The sequence below is a fragment of the Bemisia tabaci genome, chromosome 4, assembly GCF_918797505.1.
Source record: "Bemisia tabaci chromosome 4, PGI_BMITA_v3".
Lineage (NCBI taxonomy): Eukaryota > Metazoa > Arthropoda > Insecta > Hemiptera > Aleyrodidae > Bemisia > Bemisia tabaci.
The window spans coordinates 32,431,411-32,451,743 of NC_092796.1; the positions used below are offsets into that span (position 1 = coordinate 32,431,411).

General features: G+C 42.2%; 2 protein-coding genes across 3 annotated transcripts in view; one reads left to right on the forward strand and one right to left on the reverse strand.

The window, feature by feature from the left end:
- The window catches only part of LOC109037023 (uncharacterized), a 41,645-nt gene extending 27,515 nt beyond the window's left edge, over window positions 1–14,130 (forward strand). Inside the window, exons 3-4 of the mRNA XM_072299089.1 lie at window positions 2,170–2,321; window positions 11,272–14,130. Of these exons, the coding sequence (XP_072155190.1) occupies window positions 2,170–2,321; window positions 11,272–11,451 (332 nt within the window). The 3' untranslated portion in view covers window positions 11,452–14,130. The remainder of the gene's footprint in view (window positions 1–2,169; window positions 2,322–11,271) is intronic.
- A 139-nt stretch (window positions 14,131–14,269) lies between these two features.
- Window positions 14,270–20,333, reverse strand: part of LOC109037032 (uncharacterized) — a 36,553-nt gene continuing 30,489 nt past the window's right edge. For both annotated transcript variants that reach the window (XM_019051517.2, XM_019051525.2), the window contains one exon: window positions 14,270–18,492. In XM_019051517.2, coding sequence (XP_018907062.2) covers window positions 18,052–18,492 — 441 coding nt within the window. In that variant the 3' untranslated portion in view covers window positions 14,270–18,051. The remainder of the gene's footprint in view (window positions 18,493–20,333) is intronic.

Genomic DNA, 20,333 nt, shown 5'->3' on the forward strand with positions numbered 1-20,333 from the left:
TTTTGACCTAATTGAGGTGGAAATTTGAAACTTGGACCTATTTATGCTGAATGGAACTATGTGGTAAAGGAAATAATGGGGTGTGCTCGTCAGTGCTCAAGCCATAAGAATGAATGGGATTTTAAAAGCGCCAGTGACGTCAGTGGTGAGGACCGGGCCCGACAACGGGCGACGGGAGCGACGACGACTAGGTCGTCATTCTTTAACTCATGAGCCCTGTCCACAAAGCTCTTGTCACATACCCACGGCTCACGAGTTCCTTTTGATTTAATGTCAAATCCCGCTTTTCCATTTTCTCAAAAGGAACTATATCCACCTTTACATTGTTCTTTATGCAGCTTGCACGAGCACACCCCATCTTTCCACTTGCACATAGTTCCATTTAGCATAAATACCTCCACTTGGAGAATATTCTTAGGTCGAAAAGTAGCTCTCTTTGACCTGGGAATGTCCTCCAAGTTTTAAATCTCTATACCTCAAATAGGTCAAAAGTTAGAGGAGAGGGACTTTTCGAACACCCTGTGTAACTGTAACTCTATGTACCGGGATGGGCCGAGGAAACGCTTGTTACGCTATAACTTGATGTGTCACAAGAGGAGGGGTCCCTTTTTTAAATTTATTATTTTTTTCACTTTGAGGGGGATGCTTTCCTCTGTGGCTCTCTAGGGGGACGGATTTCAACCAATATAAATAGAGGACGAACAGTGTTGCCAACCTGCAAAATCAGCACCACTGATGATCGATTTCGATGTGCATGACGTTTCATTTCCTGCACTTGAATTGCTCGTGCAGTTACTATATTACGGTTGGGTTGGGTTAGGTTCAGAAACAATATATGTCTGTGCTCTGCAGGCTGATTATTGAAATTGATAGACGAAACTGTGGACAAAACAGACACAGGGGACGATCTTTTTGGTTGAAATGGGTGGTTGCTATAGACTGAGGAAGAAAATAATGGACTAACCATAGGGTCTCTCGTGGCATAAAAAGTTAACATTAATACTATTAATATCATGAATGTAAATTTATCGTAGATTTTAATTTGATTAATTTTAATAAAATTAATATAGAGTGGGTTCCCGTTAGTTAGTTTATTACCTACCTCCACCCCCTTCCATCATTAGGATCACACTATATCCCTTTCGTCTCCTTTATCTATAACTTTGTATATCAATTTCAATAATCAGCCCGAAAGGTACCTACGAATAAAGGCGGATTTTCGCTGGTGGATTTGGTTTAAGTTTTTAACCTGCTGCTAACCCCTGTCATAACAAAACAAAATTGCCCTCTGGTGATATATCACCCAAAACATTTGGTTTTCATGCAGTGGCGTGGCGTGAATGATCGATTATCGATATTTCCCCATTTGAATTCGTGGTAAAGAATCGATTATTAAGGTGTTCGCTGCGAACATCCTGTCAATCGATCATTTTCCATGAGTTTAAATGACAGATCTATCGATATATCGCGTAGTACGCCACGCCACTGTTTTCATGCTAACAGCAATGACGACCACATCCAAAATTCTCGACTCACCTCCCGAGGTTGATTGAATAGTGGATGGATGCAAACTTTGGCCGAAGCTCATTGAACAACTATGTTTAGTTCCATGACTTGAGCAGAGCGTTTTTCTCCTTTGGTTTGGCCAAATCGACCAAATACTTTCGCGAAAATTTGCCTTAACCCGTTACCTTTCCGGCCAAAGTAAGCGCCGATTGTTGGAAAAATTGAAATATACAGAATGACTCTTTGGGGCTCGAGACGTTTCTGGTTTAAAAATAGCAATTCAGTTGTCGAAATTTTTAATTTTTAACTTTTTGAAAAACATCTATCGTCCATTGTTTAATAATGTAAATTCTTTAAAGAAATAAAATACAGCTTATCACGAGCGCAAAGTCTCGAAACCGGGCATTGCGAGCGCCAGGATGGATACTAAACTTAATTTTTTCCCTTAAATTTGATCTTAATAAGATACTAGAAGTGATTCTGAATATGCTCTCAAAATTTCCAGTCTCCGTTGTAGTTATAACAGCAGTTTTTAATTTCTTGCGTTTGTCAATGGTCTTACAGAGATAGGTATTTAATTGGCGCTTGTGATACATTGACCGGAAGGAGACGGAAATTCAAGATCAGGCTTCAGATTTCAATTCATTTTTTGAAGTGTTTCAGTGATTTGTAAACTTATCGAAAAATTTATGAAATTGCCACCTACGGTGGTCCATGCAGTTATTGAACTTTGTAACTTCATGTTTCAGGATGCCGAAACCATTGACCGGCTAAATGAATCAGGAGAGCTTCGAAGGATTTTAAAACCTTACAGAGTAAGTCATTTCCACTCATAATTTTTTTTTAATCCTCATACTTTAATGATCATTCAATTTAGAATTTAGTCCTGCGAAGACAACATCTTCAGAAAAGTGACATTTGTCTCATATTGACGTCTCATATTGACGTCTCATATTGACGTATTTCTGTCAAACGAAACATTGTGCATTATGGCGCCCTGTTGTGCGTACATTCTTATTGGTCTCAGGGCTCATGCCTTAATGCACACAGTTCTGTTTGGCAGAAATACGTCACTTTGTTCATCGCTTTGCCTATCAATTTCAATAATCAGCGCGCTCGGGCGAATGAGTTTTACTTCGGATAGGCGAATCCTGGTAGCGGTCGCGGGTTGATTGAACCGGGCAAGTTGCGAGGCGGAATAGGCAATCCGGTCGACGGAAACTTGCGTCGATAGCCTAGAGAGCGACCTTTATCGATCAACAACATCAAAGGATGGGACTTAATCGATCAAGGTCATTTCGATAAGCTACGGAGGACGGAGGAGGCCTAACAGCTAACAGTCTGCCCGCTGAGCCGCGGCCGTTGAGCCGCTAGCCGCTCGCCGCTCGCCGCTCCGCCTTTTTAGTCGTAAATGTCTAACGGGCCCCGGAGGAGGCAACCAAGACACGCTCGCAGCCACATAAACAGCCACACTCCCGCTCTCGTGAGGCGAAACCCCGTATGGGAATCCAAAAGTTGCCAGGTGGATCAGTGCCGTGCTTTGCGATGTGTAGATTGATCTGTCATTTAAATCTATGGGGAACGTAGGTGGTTCTAAGGGGGGCGTAGGGGGCGTGCACCCCCCACCTGTTTGCCTGAAAAGAAGGATGAAGAAGAAGGGGGAAAGAGAGAAGAAAAGAGCGGAGGAAAGGAGAAGGGAGGATGCTTATATTTGGTAATTTTGCATGACGAAATTCACTGGAAAAAAAACACATTGGATCTAGAGTCCAGACTCTTGAAGACATTGACAAGAAAAAATACTCTTAAAATATAAATATCAAAAATACTCTTGATTCAATCGGATTTTTGCTTGAATCAAAACGAGGTCCGCTTAAATTAAGAGGCTTGGTCCTTGATTTAAGCTAGATTCTGATTGAATCAAGAGAACTTTTTCTTGTCGATGTTTTTAAGAGTCTGGACTGTAGATCCAATGTGTTCTTTTTCCAGTGAAATTGACTTAAATTGGATGTTAGATGCTAAAAATTCCAACAAATATCTGAGGGGACACCCCCCCCCCCCCCCGTTTGAAACATCTGGATCCGCCTATGCTGGAAAAGGATCGAAAAAATCAACGATTTTTTCGAGTTTTCCGATCCTTTTCCAAGTCAACAGGAGGAACAAGTCAACAGTATAGGTTGAACTTCATACAGAATATTCTACTAACAGAGAAGAAAAATCAAGGTTTTCAAGAGATTACGTTGCCTCGTTTCCCAAAGAAAAAATAAAGTATGACTGGAGGTTTACAACGTCGCAAACCGAGATACGCAGTCGCAGTCCTGCACTTCAGTCATCGATATTCATTCTACCATGAGCCCTGAAATTCACGAGAATACGTTCATGACTGGAACATGTCACAATGAACATATAGGGTGATCCCAGGTTCAATCCCCAGACCAGACTGCAGGGAAGTATTCTGTAGGCCAAAATAAAAATCTTTTTTCCTTGAAATTCTTTCCAAAAAGGGGGCTACAGCCCCCCCTCCCCCCAAGTTCTGGGTAGTAAATCGGTTTTTTTCCTGCATTTCAGCAACGATATTTCACCGAACCTCATAAAAGTTAAAATTTGATTTGAATTTTCTATTTAATGCCAACTACCAGTGGCGAGACATGAATGATCGATTATCGATATTCCCCATTTGAAGCTATTATTAAGATGTTCGTTGCCAACTCTTTGTTTATCGATCCTTTTCTACAGGTTTGAATGGCAGAGTAATCGATTTATCTCAAACTACGCCACGCCACTGTGAACTACGAACGTTCTTGTCATAATCCTTGCTACTGGAGTGTTGTCCCTTGAAATACAGATACGCTTGATCAGATTTGAGTGAACTTCAAGGAAAAATTAAAGAATAGTATAGTCCCCGTCCGATACTTAGGAAAATTCGGGTTTTATGGAGGGAAATCTGGCATCATCTTAATTTGGATGGAGCGTTTTTTCCTTAAGAGGGGAGCACAGTCTTCGTGCAAGTGCAGCGGGAGTGTCGACTGTTTAATCAACTTCCTCTCACGCTGCAAATTAAATGATGCGTGCCTAGTTTTATTACACTCATTTTCACGTTTTAGGATTCAAGCGGATTAAGTTGGTATTACTGTCCTTCGGGGGGGGGGGGGGGGGGAGGAGGCCCCTCGGGCCCGGTAGGCCTCGCACTCTTGATCCCGTTTCGGACCCTCCACTGTCAGATTTCTCGCGAATCGCCCACTTTAACTATAGACGGGCTTAGATTTTACCTCAGTCGGAGCAGACTAGAGGTTTCCTACAGGGAGATTTTTGAGGGAAAGGAAGAAGATAATGAAATAAAATATTAAAAAAACACTTAAGTGCAAGAGTTAGGGACTCCTGACTTAAACCAGATGCAGACGTATTAGAGACCAGAAAAAGATGGAAAGCAAGAAGATGAAGAGGAAGAAGGAAATGAGCCACAAGCATAGGAAGGAGGGGAAAAGGACAGGGCCGGATTTACCTACTTGCCGCCCATGGGCCGCCTGTATTTTGCCACCCCCTTTCTCGTTAGTTTTGAAACATCAATAAAAACCATCAAATGAACGTGCCAGCGGGGGAGGGGTGCATAAGACGCGTTTACTCGTGTTGGACACATTTTTTGCGAAAGCGCTGTCACCGCTACTAGCAAAAGTTTACGGAACTTTGTGTGAAAGTTAAGTTTCGTAAACCTATCTCTGTGTGGACAAGGCCTTCCATTCATAAGAAATGAACGAAAAAATTATGAAAGAACAAATATAAATGTGGATTTATGATTTTAACTTCCTCCGCCGCGCCGCGCTGACCGCACCGTGTTTGGCGCGAAGTATTCCGACAGTCTTGTAGGCGCTGTGAGTTTCACGCCGACCGCTACTGAACGCACTGTGTTTGACGCAATGCGTGAAGTATTCACGCAGTCTTGCAGGCGCTACCCGTTTTACGCTGATCGCAATGATCGCACTGTGTTTGATGCAATGCGTGAAGTATTCGTGCAGTCTTGTAGGCGCTAATATGTGTTACATGCCGATCGCCGCGCCGAGGGCTTCTCCTTTTCATCTCAAGTCCTCGTCATCATTTCTCTCTAAGTCACGCCGTCCCGGGCCAAATTGCGTGTTATAACTATTCGGTTTCTCTCTTAACATGAATAATTAAAGGTGCTGTCTGCTGTCTCTTGTATCTCTGAAAGACGACAAAATTAGAAATTATTATACTCTCAGGAAATGAGAGATTTTGTCGCCTTCTCTCGTTTGTAATTTTTTTTTCTAAATCCGATTTTTTTTATACCTACATTTAAAAAAATTGCAAAATTTGCCGCCACCTGTGGATTTGCCGCCATGGGCCACGGCCCATGTGGCCACCCCCTTAACCCGGCCCTGGAAAAGGAAGGACTAGACAGAGAAAAAGTTATTCTAATTCCTCTACTCCTCGCGGAATGGTTCACGCAGAACATTTCCAAGTCACAGGTAAAGCAGTGCTCTTGTGTGAAAGATTCGTTAAATATGGGGTGATAAGCAGTGGCGTGGTGCACTATGCAATATAGTGGTTGCTCTATGCCGTTTAAACCTATAGAAAAGGATCGATAAATAGGGTGTGCGCAACGAACACCTTAATAATCGATTCTTTACCATTGCTTTCAAATGGGAAAATATCGATAATCGATCATTCACGCTTTGCCACTGGTGATAATGACTGAGGATTTCTCACCACCACCCGTTGCGGGGGCGCGGCGCCTTAAAAGCCGTAAATTCAAATTCGATCTTCAATCAGCCACTTTCCTCAAAGAGACCCTGCATGGTTTAGGTTGGGGGTTCGAGGAGATTTAAGGGAGAACTCTAACACAGAATCATAAGAAGGATATGGTCGTTATTGTACGCTGGAGGTACAGATAAATAATTTAGAGCGATGGCCAAAGTGCGAAACCACGTATCTCCACTCCACTTGCGACGTTGTAGACTTTCTGTCATACTTAATTTTTTCTTTGGAAAACTTGAAAACGTAATTTATTGAAAACTCCCATGGTTTTTCTGGTTCACCAGCAGAATACTCTGTATGGATTTCAAGCTGTAAAGTTGCCTTGTTTCTTTTTGAAAAAATAAAAGGGGAGCGGAAATCTTGGAACTCCGTAAAGGAGATACGTGGTTTCGTACTTCGGCCCTCGATAGCATAGAGAAAAAAAAGGAGGTGTTTGCATTTCGGGCATCTTGGAATTTTTTTGATGACGTAGGTCGGTACAGCGACTTTTATCATCGATTTTCTTGGAAATGGTGTAATTTACGGAAAAAAGTCATTCTATAAAAAGTGCTTGAAATTATATCATGAGTTGCTTTAAGTAAAAAAATCGGACATTATGGTCCGTCTTTCATATTTCGAATTCCGGATTTCGCTGGCCAGGTTGTACCGACCTACGTCACAGGGTAAACAAACCTCAAGATGCAAACACCTCCTTTTTTTTCTCTGTGCTCGATAGGCGGTAAAATCGCACGGAAACCACGAGGAGCGGTGAGCACATCAAAAAAGATCGAGGAGAAAGATGCAGGATTCGTTGGTCAACTTATCATGTGCTAATCACGGGCATTAAATCAGCGTGGCAACACACATTGTACCTCCACCCGTACTTCCAATTGCATAGGATTCATACCGGTTAGCATATTTTTCTGCTCCTCTTCGCCATAGCATCTTGCACTCATGCCGCTCGAGTTGCACCAATTAAAAACTCGCTCTCCTCAGTGTTGCCGTGCCACTGACCGAGGGAGCACGCTGATGGTCCGATTAGATTAAGCATCTCAGCGGATTGATTATTAAAATTGATAGACTAAGCTGTAGACAAAGAGGACATAGGGAGTATGGAGCAATCCTATTGGTTAAAATGGGTGGTTCGTACGTACTAAGGGAGAAAATGGTGGACTAACTATATAGGGTCTCTTGTGAGCTGCTGTTAGTTAGTCTATTTCCTACCTCTTTTGTCCATCGCAACCAACCGCTTCCATCAATGGGATCCCTCCATACGCATATAGACTTCTTTGTCTATAACTTGCTCTATTCATTTCAATAATCAGTCCTCAGGATATATTTACACATCAAAATTGCACGCGATTGTGACTGATTATTGAAACTGATAGACAAAGCTATAGACAAAGAAGACATAAGGAGTATGGAGCGATCTTATTGGTTTAAACAGGTGGTTGTTATAGACTAAGGGAAAAATGATGGACTAACTGTGAGATCTCTCTTGAGTTTCCGTTAGTTTAGTCTATTACTTTGTTCCTTTGTCCATTGCAACCACCCGTTTCTACCATCAGGATCTCTCTACTTTCTCTTCGTCTCCTTTTCCCATCAGTACGTCTATCATTTTCAACACTTCTGTCCATTTGTCGCTGTTGAGTATCGTCAGCCGACTATTTCCCCTCGACCACCTCCACGTGGCACAAAAATAAAAAAAAAAATCTGTAACAATCCGTCGTTTTCTTCACGTAAGAACGAACTACATTTCAAGGTTGCCGCATCTTTCCGCCAATCTCGTGCGTGCTGGGTGCGGGTGACCCTCTTGATCCCCCAGTCACTTAATTGCGGCTGTCGGGGGGGGGAGGGGAGGGGTGCGGGACTGGCCGCCCATTCCTGACACATGCGAGTAGTGGTTGTCGAAACTCGATTTTCTCCCCGCGCGCCTTCAAAGCAAAAAAAAAAAAAAAAAAAAAAATGTTCCGGCGCGAATTGAATTTTTACCAGGAGAATCTTGGAAATTTCTAACTGAAAAATTTACCAATTTTCCTCTGAGCTTGTGCGCAAATCAGTAAAAATCGAGGAAAAACTGCGCAAGAAAATTCTCGTAAACAATTGAATTGTTCGAGTCAATTTCGCAACCTCGGAATGGATTCGCGTTCCCTCGTGCAGGGAGCGACGAATCGACCCGCAGAGAAAAATTTCAAGTTTGGACCGAAATCTTGCAAGCACGGCCTGATCTGGACGAGTCAGACTCACAGAGCAAGTGCTCGGAACTTGGAGTGGCCGGTAATTGGTTTGACATGGACCCGAGTGTGCTGCGTGCTGCGTGCTGCGCCTGACTCCTGATGGACCGGGACCGGGCGAATCGAGGTGCACCATCGCCCGCGGCCTCGCATTTCTCACTGCCCCTCTTACCTCCATTTATTTATAGCCCACTCGGCCACAACTCAGGGCACCCGAGAACACTCACAAAATATCCTCGCGATATATTTTACTCAAAGCTCCTCGGACACAGCTCACCGTTAGCCGCGGCACCGGTCCGGCTTTTGGCGGCGACGCACAGTGGATCGAGTCAATAGGAGAACTCAGGCAAAATTTAGAAACTTCAACCGCTTATAACTAGAGTACCTTTATAGGTACTAATAACTACGTCTATATTCACGTAAGTGGGTGAGCTGGCGCCACGTTTAAGCATTTTCCAGGCCCCGAATTCCGAGACTCCGCCGGGTCACTTTTTCGATACATAATCGATTGTTTGCGATACACGGGTACCCCGCCATCCAATGTAAACAAAGAAGATAGGAATCGAATAGGAATCGAGGATCGAACATGTATCGAAAAAGTGACCCGAACTCGGCGCACACCGGGCTCGGAACTCGTAGAGCAGAACATGGCGCCAACTCTCCCATTTACATTACGACTCTATGTACTCTATGAAAAAGATCGATATTAGGCGAGCCAAGAAATGACTGTTTTATATACATTTAAATGGTGGAAATACAGTATTGCGAACTTTCAAAATTCGCCACTGGTATTATCTGGACTGAAAATTTTCAAAGGTACAATCCTTCACACTCCATACTACTAATTTAATCAAGTTTAGCTTGGTTTTTTGAACTTGACGACTTTTGGTGAAGAGAAGAATACTTGTATTGGATTGATGGGCCTCTATTGACACCGGCAAAGTTTTGCCTAGAATCACCATAATTAATACGGAGACTCTGTGGTTCGGATTACTTTGAATTCACTTGTACATGTTTTGTATTCGGTTTATAATCTACTTCCGCTGTCGTGTTCGGCAGACAAAATTCCTAAAACCAAACAACAAGAGAAAGAATGTATATCGACGGAAACAACGGCGCTGCACTTTCTCTTTCATCCAAACGAACTTTCTGGGAATTTTTGACAATCTATTCAAGCAGAATACCCAGGGAGCTTTTCTACCGCGCTAAGAAACAACGCCGCATGAGCTCTCCGACATTGCCAGATTTCCCTCGATAGACCACGAATTATCTTAGAAGCTTGTGCGTGTAATAGAGAATTTCCAGGTGTCTGAAATTTGATGAATTTCATGTTTAAGTGAAGACTACTGAGTGAACTGAAGACGAGGATACCCTTGGTTCAAGATTGAAGAAGATATGACAAAACGATCTATCTGCTAAATGACATGTGCTTAAATGGGAAATGCCGCTAGATGACGTCACTAGGCGGTACATTTCATCACTTTTAAATCTATTTTATACTATTTCCCATATCAGAAAAAAATTATAAGGAAGACTGTGAAATCAGCTCTTTAAGCACTTTCAGATGAAGCAATAAAAATTTGCATGCAAATTCTCCATTCCTCCTATTTTTCAGAAGAGCTTATGACCGCATTTTGATCTCGAGTATCTGAAAATTTTGAGAGATAGTTCACGCAGGTGTCCCTGAAAAATGCACATTTTATCGGGGGATATTTGACAACATCGGGATGTTAATACGACGTTCTTCTTCGGCTCATGGCGCTCTGTGCGTGAGTTCTCGCCGAACTGCCGCGCGCGAATGAGATTGTATCTCTTCATTTGAATGGGGGACGTTGGATTCTTCATGAGAATAGGAATGAGGAATCCCGCCGAGTGCATTTCAATTTGGTATCCGTTTAACGAATCTCAGGCCGTCGCCGTCTTAACTTTCATGAATAGACGCGTCCAGACGCAACGTCATCATCGAAATTCTCCATGAGAACTTTTCCGGTTGTACCAGGAGTACCCATGTACGTTATAAGGGGGAAACCAGTGGGGAGGCGTCAATGATCGATTATTATAGGTATTTCCCCATTACTCTTTAAAGGAATTGATCGACACGGTCCCATCACTCCACACATTTAATCTTATAGATACAGATATTTCGTCAATTTGTCAAAACCTGAGATAATTTGTTAAAACCTAAGATAATTGTTAAAACTTAACATAATTTGAAAAAGCTTAAGAAAAATTCTCATAGCCTAACTAGTCTGTTAACAAACAAACTGATCTGTTAATCTTCATTGTACCCATTTTGACTTGTACCCAGAGACAAGAGACCCTCCACTAGTATCTTGGGCATTATGGAAGCTTTTACTTTCGAGACTTCAGCATTCTACTGTCGACTTACCCACAAGGTTGATATTTAACAACGTGTTGGCAGTTTCGTTTTGCAAACAAGTCGAAAATGGCCGAAGTTTGCGAAACTTGTTTTCACCCGAAGCTCATCATCGACCATGTAGGTAGGTCAACAGCCGAAATTGAGGTGATGCCTGTTGCTCCCTGATAGTTGTCCAAAATCTTCCACCTGTCGCTAGGAGGTCAGTATAGAGGGTCTCTTGTACCTAGCCTAACTTATCATGGATAATGTATAGCAATAAACTGAATTTGAATTTGAATTGAATTTGTATCCCTATGTCTCTCGCTTTGTCTATCAATCCCAACAATGAGCCCTCCGGTAACGATTTTTCACTGAGATAGCCCTGTTCTTCATGAAGCTTGATATTGTATCTTTGCGATGTTTCAGAGTCCGGATACGTGCAATGTGTGTCAGGTGTGTGGCGGCTACCAGCTCCTGCCGTGCGCCCTCTGCAGCGGGAGCAAGAAGAGCGTTCACCGCAACCAGTTCACCGCCGAACTAGTCTCCCTCAAGTGCGTCTACTGCGATGAAGTCGGTCTCGTCAAGTGCTACGCCTGCACCCTCTGACCACCGACCCCCCCCCCCCACCCCCCAGCCTCGCCACCATGTCTCGGACACGGGGACACGTCCCTTGCGACCTCAGCTCCCCACCGCGGATCATCCCTTCGGACTTGGCGTCACTCCTTCAGCCACCGCTTCCACCAAAATCAAAGCTCTTGCCTTAGGATCAGCCAAAAGTCTTCATAATCTCCGTCAACCCCAGTTTGCGTGCACTGAAAAAAAAAGTTCGGTAAATCCGAACTAGTCAGGATCATATGGAACCAGGTTTTGTTCGTTACACACAACCGAATTGTTCGGTTTGTACGACCGAGCCATAATAAATTCTTACAGTTCGGTTCAGTGGACCGAACAGCTCGGCTGAGCAGACCGAATAATTCAGTCGTGTGTACCGAACAAAATCGTGGTTCCATATGATCCTAACTAGTTCGGATTTACCGAAATTTTTTTTCAGTGTGCTGATCATTGAAATCGACAGACAAACCGATAGACGATTAAGAGATGGGTAATGGAACGATCCTATTAGTTGAAACAAGTGGTTGCTTTGCAATGCACTCAGGGGGTGAATGATGAACTAACTGTAGAGTCTCTCGTTGATCCTCATTAGTTAGTCCATCACTTACGCCTATTCTGTCGATTGCAACTACCCGTTTCCACTAACAAGATCGCTCGGAATTCCAGTCACCTTATTTGTCTATCGTTACGTCTAATAATTTCAATAATCAGCGTGCTGACGGACTTGGGTCTTCCTGGCTCAGGGTTTGCTATTATGAGCTTTTTTAGTAATTTTTAGCTCTTGCGTTTTTGAAAATTCGAGCGTGCGATCAGGAATTTCCCCGTCCTCTTTTTTTTGTTGACCTATACTGAGCCACAAAAAACGGACTGCTAGCCAAATGCTCTCTCAAATTTCCGAACGTGCAAGAGTTAACTAATTGTGAAAAATCTCATAGAGATGGAGGAGATGAGGAAGAAAAATAAGAAGAACAAGAAGAAAACGAGGGGAGAAAAGGAAAATAAAGAGAGGAAGGAGTGGAGGAAAATTATCTTTTTTTCGTCCTTACCTTTCTCCTCTTTGTTCCTGTTCTTGTCCTACCTCTGGTTTCTAATCCCTCCCCGCCTAACATTAGCAGTCCTCAGCTGTCGCACATATGTGTTTTTGTAAAAATCCCTCTTGTAAGGGTTAAAAGAGCTCAATTCCATATGACTAAGGTTAAAAGAGCCTCCTAAAAGTTGTCTTCTTTTAAGAACCCGTGGAATCGAACAGAGCCGAACCTCATCGTTATGAAAAAAATCCCTGTCATATTTTTGAGCTTGAGTTCAAAGCTGCTTTTAGCGAACCAGCACTGTAAAACTGAAAGTTCAGGAGACAAGTTCAGAATTAAATTATAATCAATGCGTATCTTTGCCATTGAAATATGACGGAAAATTCATGTTTGTTTCCAAAAGTATAATATTCTAAATTTACAGTTAGTTGATCAGTGACTTGACACATCGTGAATGCCTTTTCACACAAAATTAACGATTTCTCAAGCTCCATGGAACTTTTGAAGGACTACTTTTTTCCTTTTTTACCGTCTCCACCGCATGTAGAATTGCTTCCTTGCACATAATGAGAGATTAAAAAATAATTAGATTTTTTAAAGGTGTCAAAATGCAAAATTTTCTGAGGGTAAAAATGAGCCGAACTGTGGGGTTCGATGAAAGTTGAGTTTTGAAAAGGGGAAAATTCGTGTGAATGGCAGAAAGAGATTTGAGGAGTCGAAGATGTAATGAAAAATGGAGTGACCCTGTAGGAGCTGATATCTTGTTATTCTTTTAACGTATGTATTTAACGAACGTATGTTTGAAGAAAACTAGGGCATAGTGTCCGACTAATTCTACATAAAATAATTGTCCCTGTTTCTTCATTTTGCCTTTAAATTAGTGTTCCAGAAGCATGCTATAGACAATGTCCCTAAAAGGCACTTGTAGGTCGAAATAAATGGCCTTAATCCTAAGCCTCACAGAATACCTATCCATCTATTGTGGTGTGGGCTGCCACGCTAAGGAAAAACGCAGCATGAGCCTTCAGGCGTTGCCAAACTTCCTGGGACAAATCACTAATTTCCCAGACAGTTTGTGAATATCTATTTTCCAATTTCTCAGATAATTAAGTTCAAAATATGGCCTAAATTTTCTGAAAATGTCAAGGAAAAGTATTCATAACTTTACTTCAAAATGAACGCTTCTTCAGAAAAAATTTGGCAACTCTCGAATGTTACTACGGCGTTCTCCCTTAGCACGGCAGTAGGTGCAGCTACACATTTGTGAACAAAAAATAGCTTCCTTTGTGTAGCTATAAAATTCAAGAGTAGCTTATAATAAATTCTTCATTGGTAAGTGAAGTTTCATCGTGGCGTATATTTTAGTTATATATTTTTAATGAATAGAACTTAAGTTCTGATTCCTTTACAAGCCATAGTCAAAGGTTTAAGTCAGATCCGTTTTCATATGGATCTTGATGCTTAAGATAAAAAGTAGTTAAATTTTCTGGGGCCCCTAGGAATATCTCGCAATTCCCGCAATATGTGTTTTCTATTTCCAGATTATTTTGTTTTATTTTGATTTATTGACTATTGATAAACATTGTTTTATTGACCATGTCGTTATTTTTATACAATGAAAGAATTAATAAAAGAATGTGCAAAATCTCTTGCTTTAACATACATCCAACCGTCCGACGCAAATTTTAATTCATAAATGGCACTATACACGAAGGAAACAAAGATCTACAAACCATTCTTACCCATGATGGGACATTTTTGTGAATTGTATCTATGACAATAAAACAAGAATGATCATTATTAGGCTCCTACGCTCCGCATAATGAGAGAATTTACACAATAGTTAACAAAGATCATTTAAAAAGCAGGGGTACCTTAATTTAAGGGGAAAAAATCGACCCTCCCCTGGGGATGTCTGTATATTCAGATTTGTTTAACAGTAGAAAATTTATATTTAACAAAAGCTTTTAGTTTCGTCCACTAGTCTAAGCCCATACGTGAGAATTCATGCCGGAAATATGGATCTGAAAGCCAAAGACAACCATTTTCCGTTTAATTTTTTTTTGTTTGATGATCATTTTTGACGAGAGAGCAACATCGACGGTGAAACTGCTTAATGCGTATCTGGGTTGCGGTGTTTCAAAATCTCTGCTACTATTTCATTTTTTAAAAAGAAACCGAAACTATCATCATGGTTTTAAGTTAGCACAGAATATTCTTCATACTGATATTTTCAACTGAATCGCTGAAATTTTCAAAAATTGACGTTCTCTAGTTTTCCACGTGGAAAATAAAGTATGACAGGAAGTCTGCAAAACCGCAAATCGAGATACACAATTCTCCAGTTTCACCATCGATACGTACTTATCAGGTGCGCTTTTTACGCTAATTGGATTACATTTTTCAACAAGGAACCACTATCTCTGGCTCTCCCATAAAAGCACGTATCTGTAAAAGGAACCCTGGTAAAAATTGGCGATTAGAGCTGCGTTTCAAAATACCATAGGAATTCTTATAGCCGGCTAAAGAAGGCTACAGAAAATCATACGGCCGCGCTATACGAAGCGATAACAAATTATGCAGCTGGGCTATATTTCCTATCGCCGGGCTTTACACTTTATCGCCTGGCTGTTGCTTTTTCGTCATCGATTATAAAAGGCTATAAGAATTTGTGTAGAAATTCGTGTGCTTTTGAAATCATTAAGTTTGATACGGTACCACCTTAATATTTACAAAACACACATTATATTTTCCTTTATTACATATTTTTTTTCATCAATTAAAAAATTAAAATGAGAATAACAATGGATGTGCAAACATTTCAAAATCATGAGTTGAATAACGCTGACTGCGCCAGATTAAATATTAGAGCCCAACACAAAGCGGAGCGGCGACGCACTGGCGCCTTCAAACCTAACGGGGATACTTCACGCATTGCGCAACGCGTGAAGTATCCCTGTTAGGTTTGTAGGCGCCAATGCGCGTTTCGCGCTGGCTGCCCGCCTGCCGCGCCGCAGCGTGCCACGGCGCTTGAAGCAACTTTTTCACACCAGAGGTATTGCACAGTATCATACGAAACTGAAGGCGCTCTACGGGCATCCATCAAAAGAACGGAGCTCTCCTTGCAAAATGAATCAAGATACTACGGCCCAAAAAGAGAGCAGTAGTCCAAAAACTCACTGAGTCCTAGCATCCGTAATTAGTAACGTTTAGCGTAATCTTTATCGCCTGGCTATTGTTTAATCGTCATTGGGTATAAAAGGCTATAAGAAATTGTGTAGCCGGCTATAGAAGCTATAGGAAATCTTACAGCCGGCTGTAGATCTATGGTATTTTGGAACACAGATTCTACTGCCAACTTTTACCAGAGAAACCAATGTCATGTATGTTGCTTCTAAAATGAGCCAGAAATAGTGGTTCTTCATCTCAAAGTGTAATCCGATTGGCCTCTCTCGTACAACAAAAAAATGGTCCAAATTTCAGACTGATAATAGCTTCTTGCGCTTCGGTTTGAAAACGACAATAAACTTAATAAAATCATGAACACGGTAAAACATTGTATAACATTTATCACCGATTGGACATTTCACGAGGTCCCTCTAAATGTCAGAGCGTTGAAACTTTGGATGCAGAAAAAAGTCTATCAATTTGACGAAAATGCGGCGACTGTAGGGGTGGATATAGACGAATTTACCCCTATAGTCAACGTGGGTAATTGCATGCACTTGGTAGTTTTTCTGGTCTGCGTTCGGAGTTTCGACTCGCCGGACATTCGAAGCGATCTCGCGGAACGTGAAACTTGACGATAAATGCTACAAAAATGAAGTCCCATTCGCCGTTCTTCTTCAATTGCCGACCCTTTTTCAGACTTGAGTGCTTTTGACTGGAGCGAGTTCTATAGGACGCCCCTTTGGTGTGACCAGCCAATCACGAACTCATGTAGGATCCTCGTAAACCCAAAGGATCCTTCCCCTCGAACCTCGACCCATCCATGGCTCGCTTCAAAAATGAGGTTAGCCGATAATTGATAATAATTGGACGTATATTTCTGCCAAACGGAACTATTTGCATTATGATGTGTGCCCTGTTATGCATGTATTCTTTTGGGTCTCAGGGCTCATGTCTTAATGCACATACTTCTGTTTGGCAGAAATACGTCCAAGTGTATAGCTTTGTCTGTAGATTTTGTCTGTAGATCTGCCTATCAATCCCAATAATCAACAAAGCTAGGCTGATCCCGGTTAAATCCGTCCAAATCAGTGGCGATTCTTGAAAGTTGGCAACACTCTGTCCCCTCCATTTAAAATGTTTAAAATAATCGATTCTTCTTAAGACAGCCTGCTGTGCGTAGAATCGATAATTTTAAAGGTTTAAATTGGAGGAAAACAGTGTTGCCAACTTGCAAAATTGTCACTGGTCCAAATGAGGGGCCTGGAGGACAAGGCGCATAAGTGCAGTTTTTGAAAAAACTGAGATATTCATGAGCTCGACTAAAACTAGTTTGAAAGTTTATTCTGTGGAAAATTCACAAGTAAAATCAAAATTAAAAGCATTAGAAAGTGCGTTAAACATCCTTTCCGCCATAAGACTCCATGTCAGTTTGAAACTTTAAACACGTGCTTCTCGAAATAGCTAGAACTGCACCTATGCGGCTTTTCCTCCAAACCCCTCAAATACACTGCCTTCCTCGGGACGCGAGAGGATGGACCACATTTCGGGGAAGGACCAGTAACGTGCTTTGCGATATATCGATCGATCGAGCATTTAGCCTATGGAAAAGTATCAATAAACAGGGTGTTCGCAGCGAACACCTTAAAAATCGATTATTTGGACAGCGTTAAACAGAACGGAGCCAAGCCATATCAGCTATTGCCAAATTTAATTAGGCAATTTAATTTCTTACATGAAAACGGTTGGGCGGATTTTCGTGCAAATTTCAGTGAAAATTCTACATGGTGCGAAGCAAATTCCTTAAAATTTTTAAAGAAATCCGAACAAAAGTTCTCTCGTAAAAAATTTAAATGCCCGGTTAAACCTGGCAATAGCTGATAAGGCTCGGTTCCTCTCTGTTAAACTCGGTCCATTTACCACTGCTTGAGATGAGGAAATATCGATACACTGAAAAAAAAAATATCGGTGTATTTACTAAGAAAAGGGTAAAATTACCAAGAATTCAGGGTTCTATTTGATCCCAGTTTTTTCTTGGTAAATTTACCATTTATGGAATTGGTAATTTTACCGAGAAACCGCGGTAAAATTATTGAACTTTCTCGGTAATTTTAGTGGACCTTGGTAAAAATGCCAATATTTTTTATCGACTGTGGTAGAATTGCCGGGATTTTGGCAAAGTTACCGGGAATTGCTTACCGATAAAAGTGGTATTCTTACCTGAAAAAACAGTAAAAATACCAGTTTTTAGGTAAGCTTCCTGGTCTGTCTTGGTAAAATTACCAATAATTGGTAAAAAAAAGTGAGATGGTAAAGGTACCAACGGGCCTTGGTAAAAACGCCGAGAATTTTTCTTCAGTGTAGATCGCCAAGCACGCTACGCCACTGGGAAGGACCTCTAAATGGAGTGTCGGACAGGGAGGCAGCGTTGAAGGGACGACCCGAACTCGCTGCCGCGAGGGACGGCGAGGTCGAAGCAGGAGGAGAAGTCGTCCCGGAGCGGGAGCGGGGGCGGTTGGTGGGCGAACTCGATGGAGTTGATGTGGAGCGGGTAGGGGTAGCGGTTGCGGGGCGCCGAGGTGGACATCTTCTTGAAGAGCTCCTTGGTGCGGGCCAGCTTGAGCGGGACGTCCCTGCCGCGGCGGAGTCGGAGCCGGGCCCTCGCGAAGACCCCGCCGCGGGCCTCCCGGAGCCGGCGGAGAACCAGCTTGATGACCACCCGCCACCAGCGCCGCCCGTCCCGGAGCATGAGGAACGAGGAACCGCCCGCCCGCGGCTCGTCCTCCAGCGCGTCCGTGTTCGCGTGCGAGGAGTACCGCGAGCACACCTGCTCCTTCCCCTGAAAAACGTCCAACTTCCCGTTAGTATATCACTAGAGTACCTGTATAGGGAGTATGGACATGTCGAAAGTTTTGAGGTTAGGTGATGGAGCTCTTAGACCCCAAAAGGGTAGGCAATCTATGAATTCAAATTATCCAGAGTGATTTATAATCAAAATTGTTGGGAAATGTGGTTGGTAAACCACGTATTTGACTTGGTTTTTGCATAAGCTTACTCATTTTTGCGGAAGAGTGCTTACTCATTAATTTCGTTGTCAATTTTCGTTTAATGGAGTCTAAAGATTGGCAGTGACATTTTTCGTTTTCGAAGGTTACCTACCCTTTTGGGCCATGAGAGCTACATATTTCGAGTTGTCCATACTCTCCCTATATAGGTAATGTAGTATGTCACTAGGTCAGCCGGCTCCAAGCTCATTGTTGAAATTGTATGTTTGTCAAGTAGACATAGATGACATAGGTTAAAAAGCGGAGCTAATGGCAAGCTAAAGGCACCTCTTAGGTTTCCGGCATTATGTTGACCATTCCACCAGACAAAGGCACGATAAAGCAGCGATAAGGCATAGCTCACCAGCCGCCTTTTAACCTATGTCATCTATGTCTACTCAACAAACACCAAATTTCAACAATCAGGCTGCAGATTGTTGAAGCTGACCAATCACGCTCCGCCTTTTAACCTATGTCATCTATGTCTATCCAACAAACATAAAATGTCAACAATCATGCTGCAGATTGTTGAATTTGATAGACAAAGCTGTACGGAAAGAGGGCAAAAGAAATGTAATTGTATAAATAATCCCCTAAGTGTAATTAAACGTTTACAAAAGAGATCGTTCCTTTTCATCAGTGTTGTGGGACAAAAGAAACCCACCGACATTGGTTAGTCTAGTACCTACATCTTTTGTGTATTGCAACCACCCGCTTCCATCAATAAGAGCCCTCTATATACTTTCTGTCTTACTTGTCTATCAATTTCGATAATCAGCCCGCAGAGCAAAAGCTCGTCACTAACGTTTTCTGAGTGCTAGAGCTCTGTCGTCACTCCCTAGGAGAAGGACTGAGTTTCTACAGGTGTAATGTGAGCATATATGACAAGTCACAATAAACTCCTCAGATTTTCTGTTTTTTAGATTTTGTCCTCCACGTTTTAAATCTAACGTTTCTATGAAGACTGAGAAGGGAAGGGTATCGATACCTTGGTAAAAATTGGCGATAGGAGCAGCGTTTCAAAATACCATAGGAGTTCTTATAGCCGACTGAAGAAGGCGATAGAAAATCATTATATAGCTGGCTGTCAAAAGTGGAAAAAATCATACGGCCGGGCTACACGAAGCGATAAAAAATTATACAGCCGTTCTATAGTTCCTATCGCGGGGCTTTACACTTTATCGCCTGGCTGTTGCTTTTTCGCCATCGGCTATAAGGCAATAAGAAATTGTGTAGAAATTCGTAAGTTTTGTAAATCCTTAAGTTTGTACGGAATCACCTTAATATTTACAAAACGCACATTATATTTTCCTTTACTACATATTTTTTGTCATCAATGAAAATGAGAATAATCCATACAGAGTGTGCAAACATCTTAGAGTCATGAGTTGGAAAACGCTGACTCAACGAGATTAAATAATAGAGCCTAACACAAAGCGGAGCGGCGTCGCATTGGCGCCTACAAACCTAACAGGGATACTTCACGCATTGCGCAATGCGTGAAGTATCCCTGTTAGGTTTGTAGGCGCCAATGCGCGTTTCGCGCTGGCTGCCCGCCCGCCGCGCCGCGCCGCAGCGTGCCACGGCGCTTGAAGCAACTATTTCACACCAGAGGTATTGCACAGTATCATACGAG